The sequence below is a fragment of the Arctopsyche grandis genome, chromosome 7 (genome assembly GCF_051622035.1).
Source record: "Arctopsyche grandis isolate Sample6627 chromosome 7, ASM5162203v2, whole genome shotgun sequence".
NCBI lineage: Eukaryota > Metazoa > Arthropoda > Insecta > Trichoptera > Hydropsychidae > Arctopsyche > Arctopsyche grandis.
Genome location: NC_135361.1, coordinates 28,324,171 through 28,335,409, shown reverse-complemented (window position 1 = coordinate 28,335,409; position 11,239 = coordinate 28,324,171). Strand labels below are relative to the sequence as shown.

The window sequence follows — 11,239 nt, the reverse complement described above, 5'->3', positions numbered from 1 at the left end:
GTGGAGACATACATATATAGCTATATATGTAGTAATACAGTGTATATAGCCAGCAGTATGGCTCGGTGGTTGTGTTTATGTTTAGCTCCGAGAGGTTACCAGGTTCGATCCCGTGCTAATCTTTAATACTGCTAGTCAGACTTAGATATTTGTGACTTCAAGTTGATCGTTTCTTATCAGAGTTTGTCAATTTATCTGATTTCATTGTTGAAACAGCTCCTCCATCAAATTGGCAAAAATCATCCTACCCACTGTCACAAATATCTGAATTTGATTTATTTACAATATATAAAAATGTATGTACAAGTCTAAATCCATAGGATTATGGATTAATTCATTAGTTTATTAATTGTTATTTTCATGTTCTTCAGCAACTCGAAATACAGCGATTTTTGTTAAAAAAATGGTGCAATGTTTTTAATCAAATGTCTAGAAAGGCGCATTGGGGTCTATCTGTTAGGCCTTTCTGATATATATATCTATTTAAAATTAAATTAAATTAAATAAACATGTACATTAATATTTTATTTTGATTACAATTAATATTGATCACATTAAGTGACAGTGATATTTAAATTTGATTGCAATAAATTTTTAACACATTTAGTGAAAGTGATATATAAGTTTGATTACAATAAATATTGATTAAATATGTGATATCGAAAATGTTTGATATGAATGACGATCACGGTTGACGGACTATTGGCCAAATGGACACTTGACCGACGGACACTAGGCTGACGGACGCTTTGCCGAACGGACATTAGACCAACAGATATTTGGCTGAACAGACACTAGAACAAACTAGACACGAACATTTGGCCGAATGAAAATTTTGAATTGTTTAAATTTAACAAAAACATAATTTTTTTAATGAATTCAAGGTGAATCCTGAATAATTTATCTATTTTAAGTGAGTTCTGAGTATCTTTAATACACAATCGGCCAAATGTCCATTTGGCCTAAAGTCAATCGGCCTAATGTCCGTTTGGCTAAGCGTACGTCGGCTTAACCAAGTATCCATTTAGCCACAAGTATCATTATGATGAAAATACACACATAGAGATTTCGCTTTCAAATAAAAGATCATATGTTGTTTTTTATAATTTATTTATTAGATCTATGTATTCATTACCGTGAGAATGTTCGTATAAAAAAAGTAATAAAATGAAACAAACAAAATATAATAGTAATTAAAATCTTAAAAATTTAAACTATCGATTAAAATAACTCGCACTAAATTATTTTGAACGCAACTTTCGACAGCACTCTCTACTTCGTCGTTTGAATAAATTCTAAGTACATTTTAGAAGTCGTATCTTTATTTTACATTTAACTGGATTTCGTGTGGACAGAGATGTACTTTTATTTATTTATTAAATTACTACACACTATTCCGCATGACTATATTCCCGAATATTGTCTGATAATCTTCGACCAGTCCTTGGGGTAATTCTTCTGGATGTGACTCAAAATCTTTTGAATCTGTCTCGTTTCGTGCGCACTGCACTGAGGGCAGGATCCTCTCAAAACTAGCGGCGCCAAACCTATAAGTGATTAAAAATATATCAACTTAGGCTTTTCATATCTTGAATTTAAAATATCTATGTATAATTTAGTAAAGCATTCTTACTTTTGAGGCGTCTTCCCACAGGATCACAGGCTCCTTCTCCTAGAGCGCACTTGAGCTGACGTTGCAAATAACGTTTGTCGTTCAATGCATTATCCAAGGCGTCGTCCGTGACTTGCGGTCTAGCTGTAGTCGCCGCAGTTGCCACACTGATGATGACAAATATACAAGCTAAGCACACTAAGTTCTGCAACAAAACAAACACAATATGTTATATGTATGTATGTAGATATACTGACTAACGTTCGGTTGGTCCATAGTAAATATACAGAAAAAGTCGAAAGTGTGGGTCTTGTGTATGTGTGTACAACCAGCGGCGTGGACTAGTGGTGAGCATATTATACTGTTGCGTAGGGGTGGGTGGAGGATCCAAATAAAAGGCCAAAGTCGCTTCACAGCATTTATTCGGAGATTAAGCAGATCCACGCACCGCCAGTGCTCCGTCCAGAATGCCTTCATATGGCCTAAGTATCTGCTTATAAAGAGCAGGTCGCTCAGTGCATCTTCCTTGACACGTTTGTTTACTTATTGTTATAGTCACGAACCAGATATGCAGTCCCACGGTCTCGGAATGCAGTATCGCGCTGTCAGTTCTGAAAACTCTAGCGGAAAGTGGCTGAATGCCGTTACCGACCACCAAGTCCATTCGGGGTTCTCCATTGTTAGCCAACGGCACTTAAGCCTGGAGATAATCCTCGAAAACCAATTATAATGGCGGCTCCTTTTAGCCAGCAGCATAGCTCGGACGTTAAGCTTCTGCTTACCGTCAAGAAGGTGCCGGGTTCTATCCCTGAATGAAAATGAATTTTTCAGAGTATGCTGTTGGTCAGACCTGGATTTGTGACTCCAGGTTGATCGTTTCCTATCAGAGTTTGCCAATTTTCTCTGATTTCATTGTTGAAACGGTTCCCGGAAAAAAAATTGGCTAAAAATCCTTCCTACCTACTATGTCACCACTATTTGAAATTTGATGGATGTACAATAAAAATTTATGTACAATTCATAGATGTCTCGTTAATTTGCGAGTTTTTTCAGTGTCTCGCAATTCAACGACTTATAATAAAAAAAATGCTGCATTTGTATTTGTAATTGGCCAGGAAGGCGCATTGGGATTTTCCTGTAAGGCCTTCCTGGTATATATGTAAAAATAAAAAAATAAATAAAATATGCTACACTATGAACACAATACATACCAGCAACTGTACGTAACCAGGAATTACGGAATCATTATTTAGCACATTTTATTTGGACACATTCAAGTCTAACGTGGCGTAGACGTAACAGCAGTATCAAACAAAATTGGTTTTATTTGAACGCTGTTGAAATATTCACGCACGACGTGACGTCATAGTAGCTAGTGCACACGTACTAACGTAAGTGCGCATATGAATATTTTCAGAATCGTTGCTCTCAGTAATTTAAATATTTAACTATTACCTAGAATGACGATCACGGTTGACGGACTATTGGCCGAATGGACACTTGACCGACGGACACTAGGCCGACGGACGCTTTGCCGAGCGGACATTATACCAACAGATATTTGGCCAAATGTACACTTGGCCGAACGGACACTAGGCTGACAGACATGTTTATAATTAATTGTCTATGAAGACGCATTAGGGTCTACCTGTCAGGCCTTCCTAATATATATATCTATGTAAAATAAAATTAAATTAAATTTAAAAAAAAAACGATATATTATTAAATGATATGTTCAAATGCATATATGTGGTGTTGTTGTGTGGGAATGTAAAACGAGCGCCAATTTTATGATCGGAAACGAATCAAATTCGCCTGGATTCGCATAACGACGCATAATTGCCTTGACGACGCACCACTTCTGAGGCCAATTAACGTCGTTAAGCGGGGGCCCACCGTATTGATTTTGCGTGAGCGGGTTAATCTCTCCCGGATCTTCGGAATCCCTTACGCGACACGGCAGGTGTCGCAAGAACGGGCCGGGGGAACACAGAATTTCCGGTAGGGTAACCACCCACCCACCCCCCCTATCGTGAAATAATAATAATTAATGCAAATGAAACGTAAAATCGGTTACGAGACGCTCGAGATCACATCTCGGCTAAATACCATTGCATATCAAATTATAGACTTAGGGGTATTAATCTGGCGTAACAAACGCTCATAATAGTGTTCATTTCACGAAATTGTCAAAAAATGCGTAATTCATGAAGTCCGATGCTGTTTGCAAGAATCGGTTGAAAACAATATTGCGAAAGCCAGTACAAATTCAAGACCAAGAATTCAACTCATCAAATGTAAAATTTTAGTATTCGATTTGTTTAGATATGTATGTACTTAAGGCCAATTTAAAAAAAAATGATCATGGCCTTGAAAATATTGATTAATCGAATCAAAAGATGTGACTTTTAAGTGAACTTTTTCATCAATACATAAATTATGGTGAAACATATACGTAATATTAAATGGGAGATGAGGTGGTGGGTTGAGCGAGGCAAAAATAAAGGATTTCCGTTTTCCTGTATGTGGGTATTATTTACTTTTGTTGGCTGAATGTCCTACTTTGTCAAATGTTGTTCTCTTTGAACGATTTACGTCTTTTTCCTCGCATCGGCTCATCCTTTTATCGGAGGAAAACTTTTTCCCGTTTTTCCATTTTGACTTTTCCCTTATACGGGGGGATAAGTTGTGCTCTTTGCCAAATTAAAAACATATAAACTCGTCCCAGGAAAATTTGCAACAATATATGTATTACACAACACTGACTTACTACCTTTCACAAAACTACATTCAAGCATATTTTTATTTATGTATATCATGATCAGCATCATCTACAGCCGCTTACAATCCACTGCTGGATGAAGGCCCTCCAACACACTTCCACTCGTCTCTGTTTTGCGCAACTCTCATCCATCTCATCTCACACATTTTCCTGATTTCGTTTACCCATCTTCCCTGCGGTCTTCCTTTTACCCTTTTGCATTTTCTCAGGTACCATTCTAGCACTTCTTTTGTCCACCTTTCGTTCATTCTACTAGCCACGTGGCCCGCCCATTGCCATTTCAATATCTTCACTCTATCCACTATATCCACTACCCTTGTCATATTTCTCACCCACGTATTCCGCATCCTGTCTTTCCTCGTTATGCCGAGCATACAGCGCTCCATACTTCTTTGATATCATAAATATGTATATATTTTTATTTATGTTCAAGTTTTGACCATTGTGGCATTACAGGAGTCCCTAATCCGCCACAATGGTCGAAAAATTACAGAGAAATGAGAAAAATAAAAATATATACATATTATGTACATATTACAATATACACAGACATAAATACATCATATATATAAAGACGGTAATCTGTATGTGTGTGTGTGTGGGTGTGTGTGTGTGTGTGTGTGTGTCCTAGCTCTCGCCGAATAATGAACGAATCGATAAAAATCGATTAATTCATTTTTCGATGAGACGACTTTGTCGCGACTCGAACCGATCACCCCAAATAGCCTAAATATGGGTCTAAATTGAGCTAATGGTCTCGGACATCACGCCAAATCCAATTTTTCATTTCGCCTTTTTTTAAAAAACATTAATTGAAATATTCCTTCTCGCCATATTAAATATTAAAATACGTAATTTTAATAATTTCATTTAGCGAGGTTTTGAACCATTTTTTTATGTATTTATTTTCAATTAATTTATAATTATAATTTAAATTTAAATTATTTATATTTTGACGATATTCGAGAAAAAAATTGATTTCATTCACCGCGGGAATCGAACCTCGGACCCTCCGATCCAAACGCTATGGCCCTCACGAGCTCGCGTCGCACGCCATATCCTCGCCCAGAATACGTGTTGTAAATACACATCATATGTATATGCACGTAATTTGTTATGTGTAATAATAATATTCAACGTTACGAGGTCAATGACCGTTTTTGTATAATCGGAAAATATTACATTTTGTTAACGTTAACTTTAATAATTGAAAATTATTACAAATAAAGAATTGAAAACTATCTATGAGAATCTACGAAAATAACGGTTCCGGTTCCGGATTTTTTTTTTTAGTTTTATACGGGTATATAATAATTTTATACCCATGCGATGATATTTCATCGGGCTATTCACTAGTTTATACATAATCATAAAAAAACAGAGAACATAACATGTCAAATAATAAAATATAAAGTAGGGAATGTCTTACATCTACAGCCAGCACCAATATAAGAACAACCTACAAATACAAAACATCCGAAGCCCAAATGGAAGAGAGAAGATCAAAATTGCACTCATACATCAAATTAAAATATGAAAATAATTATGGGCGTAGGCTACCAGACAAATAAGTTAAAATAATCTCCGATAACCGATATACATACATATGTATATCCATATGTACATATGTATATATAAACCTTTATATTTGAATCTGACAACAATTTTTTTAATATATGTACATGTATTATATAATTTGGAATATACCATAATTTATTTTCATTATTAAGAATGTCCCTAATTAGTGAATTAAAAATGTATATAAGAAAGTGTGAACGCTTGTAATGTTTATATAAGATAGAAAGTAGCTGTTATAACCAGAGATCAGCGTTCAATGGATGCTTTTCGCATAAAAAATGGTCAATTTCTCAGAAAAACCATAATTTTTTGCTTCCTTACTTTTTAACACTTATAAAACTTTGAACACTTTATTTGAAAAGCATCCACGCAAAGCCGATCTCTGATTATAACTGTTCAGCTACGTAACCTGTGTACTTAAATAGGGGTGGCGAAAAGGCGCATCTGATATCCAAATGTCATCACATCGATATAACAGATGATTCCGATGTAATTTTCAATGTTCTCTCTAGTTTCATGTCGTAGGCATTTGCTTACGATAGCTAACCTCCGTATATGTACTGGCAAAATATAAAATACATCGGAAGATTGAAACTGGTTCAAAATCAGTTGTCGATACGAACAAACCGTCAGCGAAACTAACTGAGGTCTATTCATACTACCCAGCACTGCAAGGCAACAACCTGTCACATCAATGCATGGAAAATACTAAGGGCGAAAACACACTGAGTGGTACAGAATATCATGTCCTTGACTCCTCCCGATGTGACAGTCGATGTTCCCTAAACCGAATTCGGGTATATTTGTACGTGCAGAATACATATGTATGTTTCTCCTACATTTCTTCAAATATGGGATTTATCGTTATCGATCACTGTCAAGCAAGGATAAAATATCACCGAAAATACTCCAGGGGGTGAATTTTGGGACTGTGTACCATATACATATATATGGGCTAGGGGTGCTGCGTTTATAAGTATCTAAAAAAAAACCATGTACCATTCAGTGTGTTTTAGCCGTAGTTCTATTCATAATATGTGTACAACAACACACATGTGTCTGTAATGTAACAAATAATACTTTTCGTACTACTGTTAATGGGCAGTTGCCGGTCTGTTCTGTGCCCGTAGCAGAAAACCTTAATTCACAGAAAATCTATGACTTTAAGAATATAAAATTCGCAAACATATTTAATAGCATAAACTATATAATACTAGCTGAACCCGGCATGCGTTGAAATGCCAGAATAAGGCAGGCAATTCCCGTTCCCGTTTCAAGTAATGGTTGGAGCTCAACTAACGACTCTTCAACGCCGTGTCATCATTAGACACCGGATAGTCACCGTGCTTTTTCTAGGAATCGGGGCGGTTTAGTTCTATTTACAAAGTTAGAATCCAAAAAAAAACGTTCGGCGAACATTTAACAATGCAATGAACAATACACAGCACCCTCTGGGTCCGTTTTTTTTAAGACGGCACCTTGATTATCCGGCCTTTAGTCATCATAAACCAACTGCTAACATGGTTACCAACGAACACATTTCCTTGATTACACAATGGCGCTTCAAACTTTCGCGTTGGTAAAATCGTAATTACGAATATTATTATTAAGAGGTTTTGTTCCGTTTTTTTTTTCACAGTAAGCTACCCGGACATGCATACAACAAATCCTGAACGAGACAGACAGACAAACAGACATTCAATTTTATATACATAGATTTTTACCAAAAAAAAGCGGTATTACTGAAAACGATTTCATTAAAATCCTTGTATCCGTTATATTTCAGCCGATTTTTGGTCAGAAAGTGATAGTTAATGTAATTTTATCAAAATATCTGACTCAATTTTCACGATGAATATATATATATATATACATATGTATTTAATAGCATTTTTTTTTATTAAACAAATATTATGACTTAGTGATATAACAGGAAGTAATTCGGTGTATATTTAAAAAAAATGAAATGAATATATTTTATCAAAATAATTACTCAATCTAGGCGTTGCTCACTTTCGGCCGGCAACACTCTCGGGAAAGCTCGCAAAGTTTCCGAGTAATTTTCCGTGTAAAGAAAATCGCCGAAAAAACACCGACCGCGATGGAAAAGAGGCGGTTTGGGGGTGGGGTTTGATCTCTTTGTTTCGAAGTCTCTATTAGATAAGAGCGTAATGGAAGCATGATCCCATCAAATGGATTGATTGATGGCACTTCGTCAGTCCGGACTTTTCCGGAACTCGAGGGACGTCGCTCACGCACCACGGTTTTCACCGTTACAATTAAAAAGGGACGATAAATTAATTATCATTATTTTTATTATTATCGTGTGCGAAATTCGTCGAGGGGTTAATTCTCCTTGCGCGATTAGTTATTCATTCGGCATGTCTATTCATTATTCGTTGTTTTCGCAAACTTTTGATGACATTGTTTGACTGTTTTCGAAATTTGTTGGTTTTTTTTAACGTGCTGTATAGTTTTGGATTCAGACTTTAACCCTCCGTCACCGAAGTGCCCAAATTTTTACGTTTTTCGTAATAACTATGAGGTTTTCAAAGGTATACACCCTATATTTCTTGTATTCCTAGAATAAACTACAAGAAATTTATTTTAATAGATTTTGTATGATTTAGAAAAGGGGTACATCGTAAAAAATACATTTATACATTTATACGTTCCAAAGTATGATTTAAAGGCGGTAGCGATAAGTCGTGTTTTTGACTGTTGGCTTGCATATTCTTGTTGATCGATGAATCAATGCGAGAGAAAGAGACTGCTATATTTTCGTAAGCTATTTTTTTCGTCGCTTTTGGCATGTGGCTATTGATTCATGCAGTCGCCTGTTGGCTTATCTATGTGCGTTTGCATGTTGATGCTTGTCGTTATTTTTTAATACAAAAATAGTCAAAAACATGCTATATATATAGGACTAATACTTTTTTTTTATTTTGATGTATAAAATGATTAATAAGATATATATTGAACCCATTTGTATTGATAAAAGTTGTATTTTGATTTAAAAATACTGGGGTCTTACTCGACCCCGGTTCGGGACACTCGTTCGATCTCGACGCTCCGTCCTTCAAAGGTTAATGTTTTGGATTCAGACTTTTAGAATATTGACAATTTGGTGCGAAATATTCAAACCGAAAGTAATATTTCGTTCGTTGATTTTGTAATTATTAGAGATCTGTCAAATAATAACAAAATCAACGAACGAAATATCACCTGCGGTTTGAATATTTGAATATTTTGAACCAGCGGTGTGGACTAGTAGTTAGAATATTATGCTTTCGAGCAGAGTGGTCACGAGTTTGAGTCCCACCAGAGCCCCGCTGCTGGCCAGACCTTGGTTTGTGACTCCAAGTCGATCGCTTCTTATCAGAGTTTACAACTGTCTCTGATTTTCATTGAAACGATTCCTATAAAATGTACTGCTCCTATCCTAATTAACTTCTCCTATCTCAAGTTATTCATCGTCTTGAAGTTCGCTAATTTGATTATAAAAATGCTGCAAAAATTTCTCCATATATGTCACTATAGATGTATTTATAAATTCGCATTGTATAAAATGCTAATATATAAATAAATAAATAAACAATTTCGCATGAAATAAATAATTTCGCACCAAATTGTCAATATTATAATATATATAGACATAATCCTACACCTAAAAACACTTTATTGTGTCTAAAACTGATCATTTCAAATGATTTTTTATAAAAATATACATATGTACACAACTAAAAAATTAAAATTAAACTGAAAACAACCAAATTAAATTTGTAAACATTTTATATACAAATAAGTTTTCATATCCATCTTAAATGCGTCAAATTCTAAGTAGAAATTAAATGCAGTATATTTAATTTGATGTTTGATTACTTTGTTAAAACATTTTACGATCATTTAATTTTAAATCGATTTATATTCTGTTATTATTATTATTACATACATATGCAGATGAATAGTTTATTTTTTATCCACTCGTACATAATATTATACACATGTATATGCATATATGACAATATTATGTCTTGAAATTCCAACACAATCGATATATAATAGTATGTATGTATGCATTAAATTGTTCGATCGAATGCTTGACAGGTGTATTTTACAAAGAGGATTAACTAATTGTTTAATTTAATTGTTGTGATTCAATTCGAGAAGTTCTTTGTAAAATATTTTTAAAATTTTATATACATATATGTACATATGTACATACAATCCATAGATTATTTACAAAAATAGCTTCATATTAAATATTTTAGTAAAGATAACATATATAAACATTTTTAAATTTTTATATCAAACGAACTATATTTTGATAGAATTGACTGAATTATATATGTAAGACTGAATAACATCGTAAATTATTAAAAAATAACTTTTTATTTTGTCAAAATAGTGATGCGGAAAGAAACTTACATATGTATAGGTATATATGTATGTATGTAGAAAGTGTAATCCTTGTAGCAAATGAAGTGAAATTCATACTAATATTTTTCGCAGATGAGAATAGTAAAGTTGATATGCAATTTAAAGCTTCATAATTTATATTAATAATAATTTTCAGACATGAAAGTATCGTTTGTAATTAATCTCATCAATTTCCATTGCATAATGAAAAAGTTATTGACTAAAAAAAACCTGCATTAACTTATGGCCCGCCTCGAACAAATCACCAAGTACGGTCTATTCCTTAGAAAATAGGTCAAAAGTGATACTAACAGAAGAAAATCAAAAATTCCAACCTTCATATTTCTTCCGAGGGGATTTCCTACGACGATATTGAGTGGTAAAAAGGTCGTATCTTCACTCCTGTGTCTGCACTGTCACTAACTTTCACTTTCGCTGGCAGTTAGCTACGTGGTTGAGCTCGCGGACGCCTTACCCAAACTGAGCCAGCAATCGTGAGGCCCTTGTTCTTGCCTGGCCAGACCCTCGTGGGGGGCACTTAAGCAATTTTTGTGTCCGACTATTGTCCGTTAACACTTTGACGACCGGAGGACGAATAGACCAACCGCTTAACCGACCAAAACACCCTCAGCATCACAGCCAACATAATAGGTTTTTGAGCTCTTTTTCCTATTATGCTTTAGATTAACATTAGAATAATATAATACTGTGATTAATAACCAAATTAAATTAAATTATAAAATAGAAAATGATCAGTAGATCAGTAGCTATTAAAATAGATTTAAGATGTATTGTGAACATAATTTCGTAATAATAAAAAGCATTTAAACATCACTGCCAACATTTAA

At 34.6% G+C, this 11,239-nt stretch overlaps 1 protein-coding gene across 1 annotated transcript; it reads right to left on the bottom strand.

Annotated features, from left to right (window-relative positions):
• Window positions 1-514: 514 nt before the first annotated feature.
• Window positions 515-10,906, bottom strand: LOC143914535 (putative odorant-binding protein A10). The gene is made up of 3 exons (XM_077434798.1): window positions 10,727-10,906; window positions 1,634-1,817; window positions 515-1,547 (listed from the first exon to the last, which is right to left on the bottom strand). The coding sequence occupies exons 1-3, from the start codon at window positions 10,730-10,732 to the stop codon at window positions 1,405-1,407; spliced, it is 333 nt and encodes a 110-aa protein (XP_077290924.1). The 5' UTR covers window positions 10,733-10,906; the 3' UTR covers window positions 515-1,404.
• Between the last annotated feature and the right edge of the window lie 333 nt (window positions 10,907-11,239).

Excerpts from the sequence above, each read along its gene's own strand:
- LOC143914535 (XM_077434798.1), bottom strand. Across the intron at positions 1,548-1,633 it reads TGTGGGAAGACGCCTCAAAA|GTTTGGCGCCGCTAGTTTTG; the intron begins GTAAGAATGCTT and ends AATCACTTATAG.